This window comes from Trematomus bernacchii, unplaced genomic scaffold (genome assembly GCF_902827165.1).
Source record: "Trematomus bernacchii unplaced genomic scaffold, fTreBer1.1, whole genome shotgun sequence".
Taxonomy (NCBI): Eukaryota; Metazoa; Chordata; class Actinopteri; order Perciformes; family Nototheniidae; genus Trematomus; species Trematomus bernacchii.
Window position 1 is genome coordinate 2,010,624 of NW_022987662.1, and position 22,491 is coordinate 2,033,114.

The following is a 22,491-nucleotide window of genomic DNA, read 5'->3' on the forward strand; positions in this document are numbered from 1 at the left end:
AATCACATTACCAGTTAAACTTGGAAAAGGAGAAGGAAAAGCAGTAATTAAGAAGAAAGGGATGGAGATCTGGCAGAAAAGGTGGGAGAAAGACCAGAAAGGCAAAGAGTATCATCAAGTGCAAAAGACAATTACAATTCATATTTATAAAGAAAGAAATAGAAGGGAGGAAATCATGATAGCTAGGCTCAGACTAAATCACACTGCATTGAATGGTACGCTGTATGTCATGGGGAAAAGTGACAGTGACAAGTGTGGGAACTGTGGAGTTAGGGAAAATGTGGAACATATTTTGTTACATTGTGTCACCTATAGAGTTGAAAGAGGAAAATTAAGGGATAAAGTTTTAGAGGCAGAGAGGGAGTGGAATGTAGCTGGTATTCTGGGAACAGAAGGAGAAGGAGTAAGAGCTACCAGAAAGGCACTGTTCACCTTTTTGAGGGAAACTGGGACAGGGAACATAATCTAACAGTAGGTTAGAATAGATCATGGATGATTTGTTTTTTGTTTTTGTTTTGTTTTATTTATTTTATGGTTTCTTAGTTTTATGTTTTCGATATGCTGGTTTATTAGAGGAATGACATGATGATACACACTCGTGTACAGTAGGTGGCGGTATGCAACCAAAAGATGTTTGCGATCCGCCATTAAAAAGAGAAGAAGAAGAATCAAAACGGAAGTGAGAGTGACTATTTAGGGCGGGACGTTTTCAAATACGTGCAGTTGTGACTGTTGACAAATCTCACATTTTTCATATCGATAAAGGTAGGCGTTGTTGTTGTGTTATTTCAACGTATAACATATATTTGTATGTGTTAGCTATGTTCAATTCTTAACCAGCACATAATCTTAGCTAACTAGATTCTTGATATGTTATTTTTCTTAAATCGTCACCGAATATTAGGAGAATCGCACCAAACTCCATAAAAAATACCTACAGTTGTATGTTCCGCATGATAGCGAATATATAGGGCATGTTATCCACTTATACTGTATGTAATCTGTTATTGTAATCCAAGATGAACCTATTGAATAGTAAGAATACATGTATGCAAACATTATACTGTAGTTTTAGGTAAACTGCTGGATCAGTGAAGATTTCCAGGAATAACTTAATCAGATTTTTTCTTCATACAGGCCTTTGTCCTGACCGGCATCGTATTAATTGGAAAACGATAAAGCACAATGTCTTCAAAGATTCCAAGAGGTAAGCAAAATAAGCTTTTTTTTGCACTTTGATGGCATGTATATTTTAAATATTGTAATTGTATATTTTAACAGCTGATTTTTAACCTTGTGTTTTCCAGGTGTGCAGCTCACTGCAGAAACAAAGAAAACTGGTGACAACGGGACAAGGTAAGAAATTGCTGATTTCTAATCTTCAAGCGTAAAAACTGTTCATGTCACGACTTAGAAGATGTTGGTTAACTCTGGGATAAACCTCCTACAAATCCGACAACACTCAACAAGCTGATAAATATGAATTAAAAAACAAAAAAAAACTCTACACAGACCTTTTGCCACCAGTACTCAATTTGAAGTAACACACGACAGTCAGGGAGTCTCAAATCAAATATTTTTAGCCTTAAACCTTGCTCCCAAAAGGCAAAGGGATGAACGGAAGAAACCTAGAATGAAGTACAAAGTATAAACATCCTTATTGTAAAGTGAGTGAGTGCTCCATTCAGAGAAACCTTGATGCACTATACTATTGTTACGTTCCCTCCTAACTAGGGGTACAAAGGGAAGTAACAAAACACCAAAATAACCGGGCGAGAGAAAAAGGGGAGGAAACTGTCTACTGAAGCCACAAAGTGATGTTTTAATGGACAAGAAAAAGGGCTCACCAGCCAACTTGCAAACTAAAATAAAGGTAACAGGTAAACTGGAGCACATCTAACAATTCACAAGAACACATGACTCACACATGCAGCACACATGCAGCCAGAGGAGAAGGAGAGAGGCCCCTGCAGCCTTCCTCAGGTCCTTTAAGGAGGCCCTGATTGGGGATTGGGAGCACCTGGGGGAGAGGCTGCACCTGGAGACACAGAGAGAGACACACACACAAGCGCACACACACAAGCACCGACTGCGCCACGTAACAACTATCATTTTCCTTTCATCTCTTTGTCATCATTCAAAGCAAACCCATTCTTACCTGCCAGGCTCAACATGTCTGCTTAAAAGCTATTGAATATCTTGTTTTCACTTATGTCTTCCAGGAAAAATGTTGCTCCCAAAGGGTAAGTCATGCATTATATGTTATATCCTGAAAATGCAGTGAGCGTCAACCCTTATTTATTTTCAACTTTTGGATGCACCTGCCCTGTCTGTAGGTTATCCACTAGGTATGGGCAACAGTCAGGGCTCAAGGAGCAGAACCAGCATCTGATGGCTACCAATGAGGAGCTGCAGAAAAACCTCTCGGAGACACAGGTGCAGGAGACACATTTAACAGAGTACTTTGGGCTGTATATTCTTGTGGCATTTTTCTCTTCTGTTTTCCTTTCAGATGTACAGCTTTTCTTTCCTTGTTATATTTCAGCAAAGAGTAGCTGAGTTGGAGCTGCAGTACAGTGACATTGACAAGGAGAATGTGGAAGTACAGAAAAACCTGAGGGACTGTCATGTCCTCCTAGTCGCAGCCAACATCGACCCAGGTAAAAATGTATTCCTTATTTTCAAATGTGTTTATCTTCATTTGTGTTGAGCTTGATAGAAAATAACATAAGATCTCCTTAGTTGTAGGAGAAAGAGTTGGAGAAGCTGCACGACAAAATGATGATCAAAGAAAAGAAGTTATGGTACGTTTATTTTATTTCAGTTTGCATATAGGTACAGTCATTTTTTTTTTGTCATATGCTTTATCAAACTCACACAAAAAACATTAAAGGTCACCTATTATGCAAAATCTACTTTTTCATGTCTCTTATACATCAACATGTGTCCCCTCTGTGGAAAGAGATTCTGAAAGTTTCAGGAACAAAGACCCCCTCTCTTTTTGTCCTGATCCATTTATATAAAAACCTGTCTGAAAATGAGCTGATCAGATTTTGGCCACTTTATGATGTCATAAAAAATGTTTGGTTTGTGTAACCATTAGCCAATCACCAACCAAGGTAACCCCCCCCCCCCCCCCCCCCCCCCCCCCCCCCACGTTATCACCTGAATCTCCTCCTACAGCACCATTGTGTTCTTTTGAACCAAATCTCTCTCAGAGGGGCGTGGGGAGGGGCTCCTTATTTTCATCTAAAGTAACAGACCCAGAATCAGCACTTTTGAAACGGGGCTGAAACAGAGGGGATTATGGGATGCTGCAATGATCTGTTTGGTATTTGGAGCCAAACACTTCAGAGACATGTTTTGTATATATCCGAGACCTATAATATATTGAAAAACAGTATAATAGGGGACCTTTAATATATATATATACTAGTTAGTTATATGCCACAAAAAAACACACAATTAAAGAAAAGTGAGAACGTTTAACCAATTAAATAATTGAAATTGGCACTATACTTTTATCCTACATTAAAAGGTTACAGAATGTAGGTTATCATCCGCAGTGCCATCTAGTAAACACACATTTCGATGTCTCCTTTTCAGAGTGTATCCACGAACCTGCTGAATGAATTGAAAGTGTTCAGAGACTCTGCATCCCAGCAACGTCCCCTGCTAGAGGTGAGTCAACTCCTTTGTAACGATCCATTTAACGTTGCTATTTGTTGCATAAGATTTAAGGAAATGTTTTTAAATGTTCCTCATTTTACACGTTCACAGGGAATCAAATCAATAATGACAGATGTCACTAAAGCACTGGAACATATCAAGCAGGAACGGGAGGACTTTTCTCTGGAGGCTGCTGAAATAGAACAAGCTCTTAAGGAAGCAGAAGCTCTCTTGTTATAAATGTAATAATCATTTCTCGACTTAAAGTATTTAAAAAAATAAAATGTAAGTGTATATTGATGTAATGTTGTGGTGAGAGAAAGTGAATAAAGTATTGTTGTTTTCGCCTATTCCTCATCTCTTTTCATATTAAAACGGTTGAAACCACAATATTTGAAGACGCTAACCCCGGGGAGAAATTGGATTTTGTAACAGTTGCTCCATTTTAGAATATAACATATTAGATGTTCAAGTAATATGTACAATTACCTATACCATATATGAGAGGATTTTCTTTTCCAGTATACCCACAACTAAAGATTGTAATAATTATCTACAACTTCAGATATTTTCCATGTAAGTTGATGATCATCGGGTCCTGAAAATGTAGTTAAAAAACTTGATAACTAATTGATTTTTGCATTTAAATCACATTAACCTAGTTGTTATAGTCCTTCGATAAATACATAAAAAATAGTATTGTGTGTATATATATTTTTTAAAACACTAATGACTAATATGTCATGGAAAATGCCTATTGCAGTATCATAAATCCGTACATTGTGCAGCTTGTAGTCCCTTATTATGTGGACATATGCTAATTGTCAGGTGTATATGTGTCTACTGTGACATGTTCACATGCTGCAGCTGCTCTTTTCACTGTGTACTGTATATGCACACAAACCTATACCACACTACAGGAAAGGGAAAACCCATACAAGATCAATAGGGCCTCTTTAAGCTTACAATCTTCATCCCTCTCAAGTCCCTGTTCGTCTTTCAGGGTTTTATTATTTTGTCTCTAATCTATTGCTGTAGGGGTTTTCAAAGATGTCCAGGTTGCTTTTGAGCGTGCTGCTGCTGGAGTTTGAACCCTGAGAGCCACTGGCTGTCTCTCCAGAGTGGCTGCTCCTGTAGTAGTAGATGAACAGGAAGAAACCTGCCAGGTGACAAACGAGACAAGTTCAACATATGAAATGTATTTGTATTGCATTGCTACTTTACACTTATTAATCTATATAACAAATAACATTTGCTTGCTTGATTGCTTGTCAAATATTACATATTATTTAAACCACCATAACCATCATTACAAAACACTTTGCTATATAACATGTGCAATATTATTATTAATAATGTTCGATAAATAACGTGTAATTACGTAACTACCACTACGGTTTTTGCACTATACTAAATACTGTTAATATTTACATTAATTATCCATCTATGTTTTTTCTGTAGATATTGAATTGCTCCTTTCACTGCACTGTTAGTGTACAGTTTTATTATTATTGTGCTGCTGTGTTTATTGTATTTGTGTAACTCTGGCACCACAATTTCCTTCGGGATGAATAAAGTCCTATCTTATCTCTTATTTTATCTAAACCAGCATAATACTGTTAATTTAAATCTAAAAACTAATGTTTAAATTAGGACTCAAGTTTTTTTTCAACAGCAATAAATAAATAAATTATCCTAAAATTCGTTATTTTTATTTTTTTATTTAACCAGATAAAAAGCGTTGAGATAAAATCTCATTTACAATGCTGACCTGGCCAAGAAGGCAGCAACGTTACACATTTGTACACATAACACACACATATAAAATACAGAGAACATAACTAAGCAAAAAAACGAAAAGCAGTCACTACATTGTGCACATTTGGGACAGTAAGAAAGGTACGCTACTTATTACTGCAAGAGCAGCTGGTGGTAAGGACCTCAGACAACTTCAATTTAAAACAGGCTATTGGGACAAGTGCCGTCAGTTTAAGGCGTGATTAAAGGTCATTCCAAGACCAAGGACCATAATGAAAAAGGCTCATTTTTCCAGCCTCAGTCCGCACAGCAGGAACCTGGAACCGTATCCAGGCACTGGATCTGAGATTGTAAGAGTCACAAACTGGAGCAAATCTGGCACATATATACAGTGGAAGCTTTCCTAAAATGGCTTTATACATTAATAAAAACCAATGCTGCATCCTACGCATAGTAAGTGAGGACCATCCAGTTAGGCTATACAGTGTGCAATGATGAGTCCTATAGGGTGCATTTGATATATAACGCAGTGCAGCATGGTAGAGTGGGTCAAGTTTGGCCAAAACAGTGGGACAGGCAAATCTATAAATGGTATCACCGTAGTCCAGCTGGGACAGGAATAAGCCAGAGACCAACCTTTTACGGGAAGAAGCTGAAAAACAACATTTAAAGGGCCCATGTCATGGCCATTTCCACTGATCATAATTACATTGTTGAGGTATACTAAAATAGATTTATACTGTGCAATTTTCCAAACTCACATTGGTTTCGCATACAGCATCTCTGTCAAGCATGTGTATTCAGCAGTATTCACTTTCTCCACTAAACGACTCGTTGGAGCTCTTGCCCCCCCCCCTCCCTGTGAGCCTAGTGTGCTCCGATTGGTCAGCTCGGCCACTCGTTCTGATTAGTCAACCACCAGAGAGGCTGCGCCCATGTCAGTGCTTTTCCCGGCTGCTCTCAGCGTAACATCAGTCTTATCATGGCGTCGGTACAGCGGTATATTTTATATACATATATATTTTTAACTGTTGTTATAGAAGAGTGTGACGGCCCCAGGGCCTTTGTCTTACGATGGGGTGGAGCTGAAGAGGCTAATCAGCACGATCACGGACACCTCCGGACACAGTCTCTCTCCAAAGCGGCTGCAGGAAGACTAACTCTGCGATCCTCTCAACCACCTGTCTCTGCATTTACCACAATAAATGTGCCGTGGTTTTGTAAACTCGTGTATGTCTCCTTGTCTTTCCGTTGTGGCCTACGAGCCGCTCATAACAAAGAGTAAGTTATTTTTACCCGTTATAAACTACTACTGTTTGATGAGAAATCAAATCATGGTTTGCTATATATGAATTCAGGGAAGAAAGGATAGGCCTACTAAGTATTTCCATTAAACTTTATTTTTAGAAATGTACAAAATGAACATAAATATACATATATACACACGGTATATCATTCATTCCTCCTCCTCGCATCTTGCCTCCGCACAGTCGGTGCGGTGCCTTTTAGCACCCTCAGTAGTAGTAGAATCCCTTCCCCGTCATGGATTGTCCGCCAGGATCTGGCTGGACGAAATCAAATGCAAATCACAAAATATTAGAGAAACTTAGTTGTTTTAGATTCGTTAGTAGTAGTTGTGTAATGAACAGCTTGCCTGCTAATATGCTAACCTAGCTTTGTTTACCTTGGTAGCTAACACGATATGAACGTTAGCTTGGAGGAAAGGCAACTATAATGCAGTGTAATAAAACTACTATGAACAAAAGCTAGTGGTTCATATTAGGCTAGCAATAACGTGTTTATAATTGCAATCGTATACGGGTATTCTGCTACCATACAATGTAACTTGCATGAATACATTGTTTTGCGCTAGCATACAGCTAGCCTCGTTAGCTACATGCAGTATATGTACGGTCACAATGTACGGTAAATCACAGTACAGTATACTGTATGAGTATTCCGTGTGTGTGACTGCAGACATTCTCCTGCCATGACAAACATGTAAGGCCATCTGCTGACATTGTAGTTGATATATTTAAACGCTAGCAACGTAGCATCACAAAAATGTTTTTCTGACAAAAACTAGCTCTAGCTCCGTGTGTTAGATCGCTACGCCAGCTATAATGTAATTACGTTTCGCGACTGACTGGCAAATCACCCGGAGTATACTGTCAATAGGTATTTTGTGTGTGAATGCAGACATTCTCCTGCTATGAGATACATGTATGCAAGGCCATCTGCTGATATTAGAGTTGATATATGGAAACTCTAGCAACTTAGTTAGCACAGTTAGCACTGTGTCAATGGCTTAGCAGTCCAACACAGTTTACACATTTAAACAGTCTTGTTTGATAAATACACAAATAACAATGCAAACTTACAGGTTGTATACCCAGATCTTCCCCTGCTCCAAACGGTCCAAACAAGCTGTGCATATCCGGCCTCAAACTGGGCAATGTTTTGGAAGCTTTCGTCTGTGAAATGCCGGTTCTTCGAACCTCTGGAGGAGGAACACGCCGCTGCTGGTGTGGCCATAGCTCTTCGGGATTGGTCCATTTCGTTCCGGGTACGGCATGACATCAGGCGGTACCCGGAACTAAATGGAAGACTCAAATGGGCAGTGACGTATCTCCAACGAGGCGTTTTGGGGAGGTATTTTCTGTGTTAGAGTTTTACTCGCTACAGGGTGTACTTTGAGGGTTTTGACTCTGCACACCGTTTACATGCATAAAAACCTTCATAACACACAAGGGGACGGGTAATAACCGGAAAAGCATGACATGGGAGCTTTAAGTCTGTAAAGGAAGCCAAGAGTGAATTTCAATTTCTTAGTTATTACCTTGGAAAGAATTGAGGATGGTGAAAATGTAGTAGGCGGGGATCTGGAGCACACCGTATGCAAAGAAGGCAAAACCCCAACCGATACCCAGCATGCAACACAGTCCCAGGATGACCCCAATACTATGGCGATTTGTGAGGACTTGTCCGTTTCTCTTGAGACGAAAAAGCCAGACCATTACGACGATGAAGGCGGTGAAGGTGAAGATGAAGACCAACGCATAGTAGCCTATGTTGACGATGTAGTGCACGTCAATGTCCGTTATCCAGCACCTTGGAAAATAACGATATGTCAGTAAAAGAAGGGAAACGTGGCTGCCGTTTAATATAATAATAATATACATTAATATATATGAATAACTATGTTTACAAAGTGCTTTACATACTAACAAAGGAGGGAAACATATACAACATACAATTAAGAACACTGCATAGCAAGAACATAGGAAGTTGTTAACAAATAAAACTCTATAAAATGATGTTTTAAAAAAATGCATTCAGTTCCTTAGGTAGCATTTTTTGCACATTACAGGTGCCGTTATACAAAAAATGCAATGACATTTAGTCCTGCATGAACAACTGATCCTCTATTATAAGATGCTGGACATTAAATGTGAATCCACACACTCACATGGCCACGTTGTCTTGAGGGTTATCAGTGTAGATCACTTGTTCACCATATTTTCCTAAGATGAGCAGGACAGTCACAACTACACCTGGTAGTGCTGGAAATGGAGAAAGAAAGTAACCCATCATGGTGAGGAGAAATAAACGCAATAGTAGATTCTAACTGGTCGAAGACAAGCACAGCTCAAAGTATATTTGTGTAGGGAGGCTGTGGCTCAGTGGATAGTGTGCTGAACTTGGAATCAGGGGGTAGCACGTTCGAGTCCCACTGCAGTCAGCATGTCGTTGTGTCCCTGGGCAAGACACTTCACCCCAAATTGCTCCTGTGGGGATTGCCCACAGTACTGAATGTATGTAAGTCGCTTTGGATAAAAGCATCTTAACAAGTCAAATGCAATGTAATGTAAATAGAGCCTATGTTGAATATTGCCTTTTCATACGAGATATAGTGAATGGGGGAAATAGAGTGATTTATTGTCACATATTATGGTGCATTTTCAGGTTAAACAGTAAGATGTTGAACTCACCCCAGCTGATGATGGAGACCTTGAGTATGTAGTGAGGGATTACAACCTTGCCTCCGACGTGCAGCTGCAGGCAGAGGTGGAACGCCTGCACAGCAAACCAAGTGAACGTGGCCAACATGGAGTAGTGCATGACAGCCGCCATGATCTTACATCCCACCGCGTTCCCCACTTTGGCCACAAAGTTGTTGATGAGGAACGAGAGATTCAGCAGGTACAAGGCTACAACCAGGTAGATGAGAATCCTCGTGGATATGCTGGCATTGGTCCTCCTGTAAAGGGTGACAAGCATATATGTTTTTAACAAAGAATTAGGAAATAAGTGGCAGAAACTAAATATTTACCGGTAACAGCTTCAACTAGCTTTGATTATCATTTCCTCAGTTTATTGTAAAGTGCTTTGGTTTTGACTAATTAATTGCATTCAAACCAACATTGCAATGTAACATAATGCAATTTTCGTGTCGCTGCAAACGTTATTTCCTCTCCCCCCTCTCTCTCACTGAGCTGACGTTATCTCAGCCTCTCAGTCCGACAGGAGAGGACTCCCCCTCTCCTTATTGTTGAAACAGCTTCTAATCTCCGTTAGCACCGAGTTAGCACCAGATGCTAACAACAACCCCCGTAACTCTCTCTCTCTCTCTCTCTCTCTCTCTCTCTCTCTCTCTCTCTCTCTCTCTCTCTCTCTCTCTCTCTACTCTCAACTATTGTTCAGAATAAATACATTTAAGGTATCTTGATATTCACAATTGATGACACTTTTAATTGCACCCCACTGCATTTCATAAATAAATATTGGACTTCCTAAACCACTACTTTTCTCTGATGGCTGTAATTACTATTACAAATCTAGATTATGCTGAGTTTGGGTAACTGTGACGGCTTCTCTTAATTATTTATTACATTTTAAACCCCCCCCCCCCCCCCCCCCCCCCCATAAACGGATTATTTGCCCTCACATACCCATATTATTTTTATTTTCATAAGCATTCATTGGAAAGACATCCCAGATGAATGAAGCCACAGTCTCAACAGTCTCATTTCCCTACAGCGAATGTGTTCTCTAAACCTAGCGCAGTGTTTCCTGTTCTGGAGAGCAGACACATTTACATGATTTTGCATGACATTAACCGCAGAGCTCACGGACAACAACCATCGAAATTTTTCTGGTTTGTTTACTTGGTGTTACTATGTTGTTTTACACTGTTGCACTCCTAGCAATAGAAAATAACAAATGAAGACGGCACAAATGTTTAACTTGGTTGTAACTGTCGATTGATTTCTATATATTTTTTTCTACTAATTGGGATTGAAAACAAGATTTTGACAGGAAAAATCTCAGTATGAATGCTTAAGAAAATTAGAAAACTTGCATACAAATAACCTGAATACTCATATATCTCCACATATTAAGAGGGTTTTCATTCTGCAGCCTAAAAAAGGCACACATGGTGGTACACTTGGACTAAGTACATTCTTTTTATAATGCAAGACTCCTTTTAGTCGAACAAAATATTACTCAAAGAATAAATGATTGAGTAATTTTACTAAGGAATACTATACATACGCATGCAGGCTTAAGATGAGATTTATGAGATGTATAATTACCTCAGAAGAGAGTGCATGAAGAGGACTATGGAGAGGAAGAACAAGGAAAAGCCACAACCGACCTGGGTGATCGTGGTGAGGTTCTTCAGGTCAGAACTAGATATGGTCACATTAGGAGGAGCCTGCAAAAAGAGCAAAAATTAAACTTTCCTCACAGGGACTGGCATTTGTAGTCAGAATGGTGTATTATTTTTATTAAGGAGCTGTGAAATGTAGGTTCATATTTGTATGTAGTGTCTCTACTGGGACATGTCTCCATGCTTTAATATTCAAAAAGGTCTTTATTTTTCTCATACAGCCTGTGCTGCAGCACCTCTTTTCACCCTCTGTCTGAAACCAGAGCCGAGTCTGCTCTAATTGGTTAGCTGGCCAGCTCTGTTGTGATTGGTCAACCGCTTAGAGATGTCCCGCCCCTTAGCCTGTCACTTACAATGTGTTGGAGCGCTTTCCAATAGAAGCACGAGTGTTACATAGTGATGTCACTATGTTACAGAAGTAAACAAAGACACTTTGGGATTTTAGCCTTTGCAGACCATTTACATGCACATAAACCTAAATAACACACTACACAGGAAAAATAAATAAATAAGCATAATAGGGACTCTTTAAAGGAAAAAAAAGGCGTGAATACAGAGTGCAGTCTAGATGATCATACAGAGGAATGTCCAAATATCTTTGGTCCACAATGAAGATCAAGATCAGTATGGTATGAAAATATAATCAAAGACGTACCAACAAAATAGCAAAAAATGTCAAATGCGAACACTGGCACGTGATGTTGTTCCCCTTTTCTATTGTCTCACACCCGTAATCGGTCCAGTTTGGTCGGCTTCCTTAAAGACAGAAACACACGAGTAAACAGTGAAGAGGTGAAGCTGCTTAAACATTAAACCCAGAAGTGATGTGAAGTGTCTTTATTCTTTTATGTGTGTCAGACAAAGAATAAAAAAGATTGTTTTGTGTATTGTTTACTGAATAATGTGTGCAGCTTCCGAGTAATGATGCCTATTCGCTGTTTATGTTGCTGTTAAGGTTATAGTTATTTTCCACAGCCCTCATGGGACTTGTTATAGTAGATAAGAGAGATGTAACTATTAAAATGAGCATTATTGTGTCCCAGTGTAGCAGTAGGCCATGGCCGTATGACTCTGAAACTGGAGCAGCCAATTTGAATTGAGCCATCGTTATTTGTATAATTTGCATGTGATTTTCCAACTGCGACATGTGAGAAAGTCTTATGAAAAAAAGTCCCTTGACATAGACAACCATTTTATTTTGTGATATTTGATGTTCTATCTGCTCTTCAATTATGGGGCAAAGCAGCGGTTACTATCTGCAGCCTTTGAACCAACGAAATTACACAACATTTCCACTAGGAGAAATGGGCTGTTTGCATGTTTTTTGGCACATTTGTGTGTTTTTATTTGCATCGTTTTTTAACTTGCAACGCATTTCTCCATTGTTTCGGGCCATTGTAGCTCATTTGCACCTGTCGGTCAAAGCCATTAATACAATAAAAAAATAATACTTGAGCCAACTTATTACAGAGAAACATCAAACTGCACGGATCACATTTGGTTACAAGTAAAGGATAGCGTGCACCATCACTCACAGGTTTTATATTGCATTTATTTCAAGCAATATCTTATATCAACTTGCAGATAAGTAAAAGGACAATACCTTCACCATTCCAAGATTGACAAGAGGGATATCCTTCCTGTAAGAAAAACACCATGACTAAATGGATGGTTGACAAACTCAAGTATATCTTCAACGAGGCACTTTTTTGTACTCACGTAGGTAACGTTCCGAAAATGGATGGACATTTTGTCTGTGAGATTGGAGATGGTGGTTCCCATTTCAACTGCTAGGACTTCATTGCCTAAAACAGTGCTGTTCAGCTCATCCTGAAATAAAAAATAAAGCAACATGATCAAATGTGTGGGGTGCATTTACTGTAAAGCCGCTTTCACACCAAGTACTTTGCCGTACTTAGTTCCCAGTACTTAGTCCCGCCGAACTCTTTAGTCCCGGAACTGTCCTAGTAAATCGCGTTCACACCTTAATAAGTCCCTTAAGGGAGGATTACTCAAATGAAGCCGCTGACGTCCCTTCTTCTTCTTCTGCGTCCCGGAGTCGCAGGACTTCGGGTGGCAGTAAATCGCCACCCGAAGTCCTGGGTAAATCGGCAGAAGCGCCGACACCTCCTCATCACTCCACCGCTCCCACGTTTTATTTTGTGTTGCCATAAGTTAGTGTCTCTCCGTTGGTGCGCTCGGCTAATGCTAATAATGCTAATGCGAGCAAATAAAATGGCGGCTTCACAAAACTTTTGGGAGTTTTACGGGGCGTGGTTTGCAATTCGGCCAGCCAATCAGAAATTGGAACCTTTTTCTCCCCAGGAAAGTACCTGCTCTCTAGCAGGGACTGAAAAGGGGGGAAAAGGTTCGCATGAACTAAGTTCTAGTTCCAGATCTTTTGGTGTGAACGCAAAATCCCAAGAACTATCGGAACTATCCCTGGGAAAAGTACTCCGGTGTGAAAGCGCCTAAGTTGAGATATTGGTACTTACCGAAGCCAGATTGTTGAATCGGAAAAGAGCGGCAAATGGAACTGTTATGTTCAAACTCACAGCCTTTTCAAACGCCTCCTTGGACACTGACACACTTCTGGAAAATTTGCCGAGATAATCACTGTTTTCTACTATCTGCAGGGAAGAACAGAACAATTGTGTTGAGTCCTGGATCCAATTACTATGCATGGAATTAGTATTTAGGTAACAAGTATGTTGGATTGGTTTTGATCCTTCTACTTCACTCTTGGAAAGAAAACCAGTAAGAGATAAGGTTTATCAAAAACTAAAATGAGAAAACTTAATAAACTAAACAACTTTTTTCACCACTCTCAATTAAGCAGGTGGCCGGGATAATCACCGTCATCCCGAAACATGGCCTACATTCTTTCTGAAGTTCTTAAGGAGTAGAAACTGTAACACATGCAGGTAAAATAAAAGTGGTGCACCCACATTCATGCTTTCATGAGGGGAACTATAAACGAAACTGATTTCTTCGATGTCCACGGGATCCGGTATCTTCACTAAGACTCCTGAAATTCCTTCTGCCACAGACACCGCAGCAGAATTCCCTTCGAAGGAGTTGATGAAGTCGGCCATGTTGTTCATGATTTCACTGATGTCAGATGGAAGAAAATCAAATGTATTTAGAATATAGAGTTTCACACGCATTTATAAAGGTCAACACCTGGATATACACATGACATTATGTTTGACATAACCCTTGCATAGCGGCATAACCTTTGACAATAAAAACCAAGATGTGTGACCACATGGCCATAACTTTATCTATTATATCAATCCTTCAATCAAAAGCTCTGAATTCAACAATGTCGTTTTTACTCTTTTCTACCTGTTTGGGCATTGCTGCTGTGATATGGAGCACTGCAGTGTTTGAAGAAATGCATTTAAAAATGATTGTCATTCTTATTATTGACAAACTGTAAAAAAACAAAAAAACAATCCCTAGCATATATTATAGGGTAAATAATTTGTATTTCATGAGGGTTTTTTCAAACTTACTGACATTAAAAGTGTAAATGTTCTCAAAATCTGTGAATATTTGGTATTTGTCTCAACACTGATGTTGGTTAAGATATTTTACTCAGTGTTTATGACAATATTTTTGACATATTACTGTCCTGGGAGTATCTTGTATGGTTAATTCGTACACAAACAGAAATGTAGGCCTGCTGTTTTTAAAAGGACGTGCTGCAATTATGTCTGGAAGCTGTGACTTCCCGGAGTTTTGACAGCAGTTACAGAGTTACAGTTTTTGCATTTCTATTTGTGTACAAACAAACCAGATGTTAATGAGTTATCGTTAGATGTGCTGCAAGGAACATTATGATCTCTGGAAACTTTACAGTAGTGTTGTTTTCTTTTTATCTCACTATCATATAGAAAGCAAGCAAAAAAAAAGCATGCTTCCTTCAAACAATTCCTTTAACGATTTAATGCAGCGTGTCTTACGCAGCTTGGGCAGCACCGACTTTTCCTCCTTCTTCATTTACTGTTACATTCATTTTAACATGTGTCCCAGGCTTTTTCTCTGGATTATCACATTTGACGCAGTTTTCGGTTGTATTTGTGAGGTTGATGATGTACTTGTCCTTGATATCTGTATCTGCAAGGAAAGGAGTTTCATTTCAAGCATCTGAGTCAAAGATACTGCAGTGGGTACCAGTTTGTGCCACTTTAAGCCAGTTTTAACAGCATGATGATCATAATACTGGGCAAAACCGACAGAAATCAGGAGACATTACACATTCATACATTATATCATACTTTTGCCAGTGGTTTAAGTACATTTAATCAAGTACGTTACTTAAAGCGGACCTATCATGCAAAATGCACTTTGGTACGTCTTTTCTACATGAATATGTGTCCCCGGTGTTCCAGGGAACTCACCAAGTGTCAGAAAACACAACCCTCTCTCTTTTCCTCCATACCCAAATCTCTAAAAAAGGGGCTGCAACGGATCTGATAAAAACTGATCCAGATTTGAACACTTCTATGACGTGACGTCACAGAAGTGGCGCTACGGCTATTGGGCCAACTCTCCACCTATCAGGGGAATGTGGGGTTGGGCCACGGCCGGCCATTGCCGTTCGAAAGCGCTGGAGACGCTGTAGTACATATGCCAGGCCTGTAAGTGGAGCTGTAGTCTGCCACAAAAGCAGCGAAGAAGACTTCCCGCCCATAGTTACCATGGTTACCCTTCTGTTTATTCTCCGCTGTGGCTTTTTTTCTCCCTCCCCGAGGCAAGCGTTTGCTCCTGCTGCTTTAATTCAATGCAATCCCTCCCCGTCGAGGCAAGCACTGTAATTCTCTCCGGTTACCCCTAGATTCCACCGGGTCCGTCTGCGGCGCGTTACGGACGCGTTACGGACGCGTTACGGACGCGTTACGGACGCGTTACGGACGCGTTACGGCTGCGCCGCGGTGCTCAAGGTGATCGCGGCCACTCTAGTCAATGGGTGCTATTCCACCACACGCGGCGCGTTACGGCTCAGACGCGTCCCAGAAGCGTCCTAGAAGCGGCTCGGCGCAGGGCTTTTCTAAAATTAGGATCGAATCCTATTTTTGTCGCGGCGCAGCCGTAACGTAAGGTCGGGCAGGCAGGAAGTGGAACGTTCAGAGCTATATAGACCTATATATATACACACACACAAACTAATTTTGCAGACCCTATCCCTCCGTAGTCTTTCAAGTAGGAGGAGAAATGCCAGCGTTCTCCTCCGGTTTACAGGCACTGTGTAAATTATATATATATAGAATAATTATGATGATGAATGCATTTTTTTTACCACTAAAATACAGCAACACATCTTTGATTCATGTCGTTTATAACTGGAATATTACAGTTATTATTAACTTTGTCTGTACAAAGTAGCCTGTCCAGGAAATATGCCCAAATCAACAAAAACTGTGAGCCGGCAGGCAAGACGCTCCGCTTCTGAAATGCTTCTGAAACGCGCCTGGTAGGGTATGACGCCGGAGGAGGCCGGTCCAAAACCGCGGCGCAGCCGTAACGCGGCGCAGACGGACCCGGTGGAATCTAGGGGTTAGTCCACCAGCAGATGACAAACACCCACCTCTCCGCCTCTTTCAAGGAACGAGGGGACCGTGCGGCAGAGTTTCAGTTTCAGTTTGTTTCGCCGGTCAAGATGTCCGTTAAAGTTTAAATCTTCCGGACAAAATTAGAAAAGTGCCGGTCAAAGGTCTTCTTTGTTATTTATTGAGCTTTAAAACAAATGAATAACGACTCTATATAATAAAACACGGAGGACGGAGATCTCTTTTTCTCCCCCTCTTCTGACAGCCCAGCAGCTGATCAGAGCGCGGCTCCCCTCTCCTGCAGGGGGGCGTGGTCAGCAGAATCAGACCCGTAGACAGCAAACAGCACATAGAGCGAAATGAGGCATGGCTAAAATGCATGATCTGTTTGGTATTTTGAAAACAGAAACGTATAAATATACCTTATATAGATATGGCCCTACAATATATCATTTAAATATAGCATGATAGGTCCACTTTAAGTATAATTTCAAAATAGTAGTACTTTACTTGAGTATTTCCAATTTGTGCTACTCTGTACTTCTACCCCACTACAATTCAGAGGTACATGGTGTACTTTTACTCCACTACATTTGTTTAATACCTTTAGTTACTTTGCAGAATTGGATTAAGTATGTGAAATATAATCAAATTAAATCAGACTTTAGTTCCACCTGGAGTAAATTCACAAGCTACCCTGCAGTATACAAAGTCATTCAAACTAGCTGCACCTTTACCAGCTTTGATAACACTTTAATGATCAATAATTATAATCAAAACATGATATATATATTATTTGAAAATGGGCCAATCTGCATACTTTAACTATATTTTGATGCCAATACTTTTGTACTTTTACTTGAGTAACATTTGCAATGCCAGACTTTTACTTCTAACAGAGTATTACTACACTGTGGTATTTCTACTTTTACTTAAGTAAAATATATGAGTACTTCTACCACCTCGATTCTTTGCTTATCTGAAGGGAACTTACCAATTTTGCTGCAGACTTCTTTATTATATCTGGTTTCTTTACACATTTCCTTTGTCTCGAAACATCTAACCTGGCAAGGTCCTATTAAGGAAAACAGTGAAGAAGAAAAAGGCACAAAATTATAGAAGCACATCACTTTAGAAAGTACACATGTGAAATGATTTGACCATGTCTGTAAAAGTAACTTGAAGTTATCAAACCTGGTTCTACGTGGGATGGTAAAGAAATTGACTTTGATTAAAAGTGACGTTATTTATCATTCCAATGTTTACATTAAGTGTGAGTACATGTTTATAAATTCTATTTTCACCAAATAATTTTTGCAGATTAAACTGTGAAAATGAATTATTTTACCTTCGCCAGAGTAATTGTAGGTGCAATTTTGATTTGGATCTGTGAGAAAATGAACAGTAACAGTAAAGTGTTGCATTAGGTTTATAAGGTCCAAACACATGCACACACGCACACGCACACGCACACGCACACACACACACACACACACACACACACACACACACACACACACACACACACACACACACACACACACACACACACACACACACACACACACACACACACACACACACCAATGTAGTTGTGTAATATCACCTTTCATATTAGTTAATGTAGTGTTGCAGTGACTTCCTGTCAGGACATACAGCTGGAAATTCCTATTGGTATGCCATTTTGAGATGAGCAGTAGATGAGAACCATCATGTTGAACCATTCGGGGCCATTCCTCCTCAAAGCATTCTGTTGAATAACAACAGACACACAGTTACATTTTATTCTGTTAAAAATACGGATGTGAACTTGTTTAAAATGCAGTATGTGTGTGACGAGCGGTTTTTACTCACCTGGTTGAGATGTGTTTTCTTTCAGAAATACAATGCAACGGGGTTCTGTTGAGAAGTAAAGAAAACAAAATGCATGGTCAAGTTTATTTATTCATCAGATTTAAACTAATTATTTACAAAAACATTAAAATAATTAAGACTTATAGAACAAAAGCAACACATTTTAAAATGAGATGAAATGCAATTAAACAAGTAGTAATAATAATAATAATAATACTAACAGACATTTAAGAGCTCAGTAAATAGAAACAAAAACAAGATCAAATAGAATCAGATAGGTAATATACATGAATACCACTGCTGTGTAAGATGTAGTTGTGTGATATAACAACTGCGGAAAACAGAAAAACCTTTAGCCTTGATTTATTTTATTTAAGTTAGACTTACTTTTCTGGAATTTGTCATTCTTTATAAGTTTCTGATTCCAAGAGATAAACCCGTTCCCTGGAGACAGAATTGCAGCCTTGTTATTTCACTCAGTAGATCCACATTTCTCATCTCTTCCATACTTTTTCACAATAATTCATAGCATCAACCCAAATATTGAATTACTCATAAAGAAAATGTAACTTTTTCAAACGATACAATCTGAATCTCCATGGGCAAAGTGTAATAGATTTTAAAAAAGCAAAAAAATAAGATAACTTAAAGAAGATTGATGTGTTTTTCTGTTTTTGAACCAATGAAATGTCGTCTTATACTTTATTACTTACAGTAGTTCATGGCCACACAAGTGATCTGACCTTATGATTTAGACTGGTGGCTAATCCCAGCCCAGCAACATGTACTTAGATAGAGACAGGTCCAGACAACTACATGTGTACTACACAGCTAAATAATGAGTTTGTACTAATTGTCTTTAAAGCATATCTCAGTCAGAAGTAGTTACCGTCATTCCTAATAAATACACTCACCTGGAAGATCTTCCATATCCTGGCTCCTGTTTCCTGTACATTTTTTACCTGTATGTGATACATGAATGAGTTCAGATTAGATTAGATTCAACTTCATTATCTTTTCACAGAGTTCTATAAATATAGAGTACAGTACGGTAAATAATACGCTGAATATGAACACTAGATATGTACAAAATGGCAGAGGTGGAAAGTAACTAAGTACATTTACCCAAATACTGTACTTAAGTACAATTTTGAGATACTTGTACTTTACTTGAGTATTTCCATTTTATGCTATTTTGTACTTCTACTACACTACAGTTCAGAGGTAAATTGTGTATTTTCACTCCACTACATTTATTGAATACCTTTAGTTACTTTACAGATTTGGATTAATGATGTGAAATATAATCAAGTCTTAAATCAGACTTTAGTTCCACCTGGAGTAAATTCACAAGCTACCCTGCAGTATACAAAGTCATTACAACTAGCTGCACCTTTACCAGCTTTGATAACACTTTAATGATCAATCATTATAAAACATATCATATATATTATTCTGAAATGCACCAATCTGCACAATCACTACTTTTACTTTTGGTACTTTGAGTTTATTTTGATGATAATACTTTTCTACTTTTACTTGAGTAACATTTTGATTGCAGGACTTTTACTTGAGTATTTCTACACTCTGGTATTTCTACTTTTACTGAAGTACAAGATCTGAGTACTTCTCACACCTCTGCAAAATAGACAGCAGTAAAAGTATAAATACACAAAAGTATAAAAATATAAATATTTGGTATTGACGAGGGTGGACAACCGCACTTCAAACAATCCAAACTATCCCTAAAAGTGAACACTTTCATAACAGATGGTTTACTCCTAACCTTTTACAGAAGTGTAGATATTCAAAAGCAGCATACATAATGACAAAAATATAACAAAAATACAAAATACAAAATACACAATATTTAAGTACATTAAAAATAAACATTACATTATCTTCACTCATCAGATGGACCCTACATTGATACTAAAAAATATGCTGCTGTTCCCCATTATTTTACCAGTGTAAAAACATAAATATAGCTTTTAGATACAAATAAAGCTGTAAATGTGCACCCTTCCTTCCAGACTTTATTAGGATGTTTTAACAACCACCAACATCTACTGTTATTAAAATGTTTATTATAGTTTAGACTCACCTTCCTTCCAGACGGTTCGTGCATCGGTGAAGAAATTGACGCTGTTTTGAACAATAAAATGCCTGCTTGTCCCCTTTGCTAAGCATTTTCTAAAATTTTTTAATTCCTTTTTCTTTTGGTCATCGCAGTCACTGGCTAAATAAAATCAGATAAGAAGTAAAAAATTGCCATATTATTACACAATTTCTTTTACACATTATAATAATTATAACAGAATAGAGGATTATGTCTTCTATTTTCATGATTAAATATGTCAAGAGAATATTTCAATGTGATATTTGCTGGACTTTAGTGTTAGGAAATCATGTCAACTTACAAACAGGATGAATCCACAGCAGGCCCGCAAATAAAACGCAAATCTTCCAGCTCATGATCTTTCAATGGCACTAAGTCTCGATCAGGGTGTGGGATCCATTCACTGCTGCACAGGACTTATAACAAGTATTGTTCCAAATTAAAGCACTGTTTCTCCAACAAGACACATCTACTTTAACTCCTACCTCTCTCTGGTTGAGTCCGGTCAAAGCAGCATCATTTACCAAAAGCAACTGAACCGGATGGCCACACTAATATGTTGTATGACTGACTTTGCATAGCTACCTGCTGCAGGCACAATCATTTTGTTTTGCAAATTCACAGTACCTAAAAATTCCTGTGTGCAGAAATAAGCAAAATATCCTGATGTTTAGATAAACATTTAGGCACTATGTAAATTAATTCAAGGAATGAATAGTGGTGTTGATGTACAGTAGTGTGTGTGACAAACACTAGTATCTGCTTTAAAATAAATTCAATATTAAAAAACCTTACACAAAAACAGTCGATAGAAAAAGATTGTATCATTTTTGTAATGTTTTTTCAAATCAGCTAAATAATAAATATTCAAGTTGTGTGTTTTATTAATTTACTGGGCTTGGAGTGTTAAAATATATCCTGTATATAGCCAAAGGAAGGAAAAGGGTGTATGAAAAGCTGTGGTATCCCTTACTTGCTAAAATCTTAACACCAAGTACATAGCCACGTCGAAATTGTTGGAGCCCTTAGTACTTATGTTTGTCTTTTTTATCAATGTATTTAATAGATTCATTTATATTTTAAAGCTGCAGAGTAACACGTATCTAGATATCTAAAATAAAGTACAAGTACAAGTACCTACATTTTCTACTTATGCACAGTACTTGAGTAAATGAGCTAAGTTTCCTTACTACTGCATGTAATACGTTAAGAGGTGGGAGAAGTACTTAGATGTGGTACTTCATTAAAAGTAGAAGTACAAGTCCTGCATTCAAAATGTTACTCAGGTAAAAGTACAAAAGTATTAGCATCAAAGTATATTTAAAGTAATAATAATATATATGATATGTTTTGATTATAATTATTGATCATTAAAGTGTTATCAAAGCTGGTAAAGGTGCAGCTAGTTTTAATGACTTTGTATACTGCAGGGTAGATTGTGAATTTACTCCAGGTGTAACTAAAGTCTGATTTAAGTGTTTGTATTTCACATCATTAATCCACATCTGTAAAGTAACCAAAGGTACAAAATACATGTAGTGGAGTAAAAGTACACCATTTGCCCCTGAATTGTAGTGGAGTAGAAATACAAAGTAGCATAGGCCTACAATTAAATACTCAAGTAAAGTACAAGTATCTCAAAATTGTACTCAAGTACAGTACTTTGTACTTAGTTACTTTCCATCTCTGTTACTTCCTAAACCTGTTCATGTATTTAAATCTTCTGCGCTACACCTCAGTCCAGTAAGTGGCGGTAATGCACCAGATCGTTGCTTGGTAACCGCCATGAACCTGAGAGAAGAAGAAGAAGAAGAAGGAAAAGATGGCGGAAGTATACACAACAGTCACCCTTGTCACTGTTG

General features: G+C 38.5%; 2 protein-coding genes across 3 annotated transcripts; one reads left to right on the forward strand and one right to left on the reverse strand.

Moving 5' to 3' along the window:
• The first annotated feature begins 675 nt into the window (after positions 1–675).
• Positions 676–4,652, forward strand: knstrn (kinetochore localized astrin (SPAG5) binding protein). Of its 2 annotated transcripts, XM_034135654.1 has the most exons (9): positions 676–765; positions 1,138–1,207; positions 1,308–1,356; positions 2,223–2,243; positions 2,337–2,436; positions 2,546–2,660; positions 2,743–2,804; positions 3,607–3,681; positions 3,781–4,652. In XM_034135654.1, exons 2-9 carry the CDS (start codon positions 1,186–1,188, stop codon positions 3,907–3,909), a joined length of 573 nt encoding a protein of 190 aa, XP_033991545.1. In that variant the 5' UTR covers positions 676–765; positions 1,138–1,185; the 3' UTR covers positions 3,910–4,652. The 2 variants fall into 2 exon arrangements, with proteins under 2 accessions (XP_033991545.1, XP_033991544.1); XM_034135653.1 differs by having other exon boundaries at positions 3,607–4,652.
• Positions 4,653–4,660: 8 nt separating this feature from the next.
• On the reverse strand, positions 4,661–21,164 carry LOC117487014 (adhesion G-protein coupled receptor G1-like). Its single transcript, XM_034135652.1, has 19 exons — positions 20,931–21,164; positions 20,615–20,749; positions 19,425–19,472; positions 18,898–18,954; positions 18,511–18,555; positions 18,263–18,406; positions 18,005–18,043; positions 17,651–17,731; positions 15,070–15,223; positions 14,050–14,212; positions 13,597–13,731; positions 12,821–12,931; positions 12,705–12,741; positions 11,757–11,857; positions 11,025–11,146; positions 9,420–9,688; positions 8,897–8,990; positions 8,267–8,538; positions 4,661–4,828 (listed from the first exon to the last, which is right to left on the reverse strand). The coding sequence occupies exons 1-19, from the start codon at positions 20,983–20,985 to the stop codon at positions 4,680–4,682; spliced, it is 2,211 nt and encodes a 736-aa protein (XP_033991543.1). The 5' UTR covers positions 20,986–21,164; the 3' UTR covers positions 4,661–4,679.
• Between the last annotated feature and the right edge of the window lie 1,327 nt (positions 21,165–22,491).

Excerpts from the sequence above, each read along its gene's own strand:
- LOC117487014 (XM_034135652.1), bottom strand. The coding sequence starts at position 20,985 with ATGAGCTGGAAGATTTGCGTTTTATTTGCGGGCCTGCTGTGGATTCAT. Across the intron at positions 18,407-18,510 it reads AGAAAACACATCTCAACCAG|AATGCTTTGAGGAGGAATGG; the intron begins GTGAGTAAAAAC and ends GTTATTCAACAG. Across the intron at positions 4,829-8,266 it reads CATCCTCAATTCTTTCCAAG|GTTTCTTCCTGTTCATCTAC; the intron begins GTAATAACTAAG and ends GTCACCTGGCAG.
- knstrn (XM_034135653.1), top strand. The coding sequence starts at position 1,186 with ATGTCTTCAAAGATTCCAAGAG. Across the intron at positions 2,244-2,336 it reads AAAAATGTTGCTCCCAAAGG|GTTATCCACTAGGTATGGGC; the intron begins GTAAGTCATGCA and ends CCCTGTCTGTAG. Across the intron at positions 2,805-3,606 it reads ATCAAAGAAAAGAAGTTATG|AGTGTATCCACGAACCTGCT; the intron begins GTACGTTTATTT and ends TCTCCTTTTCAG.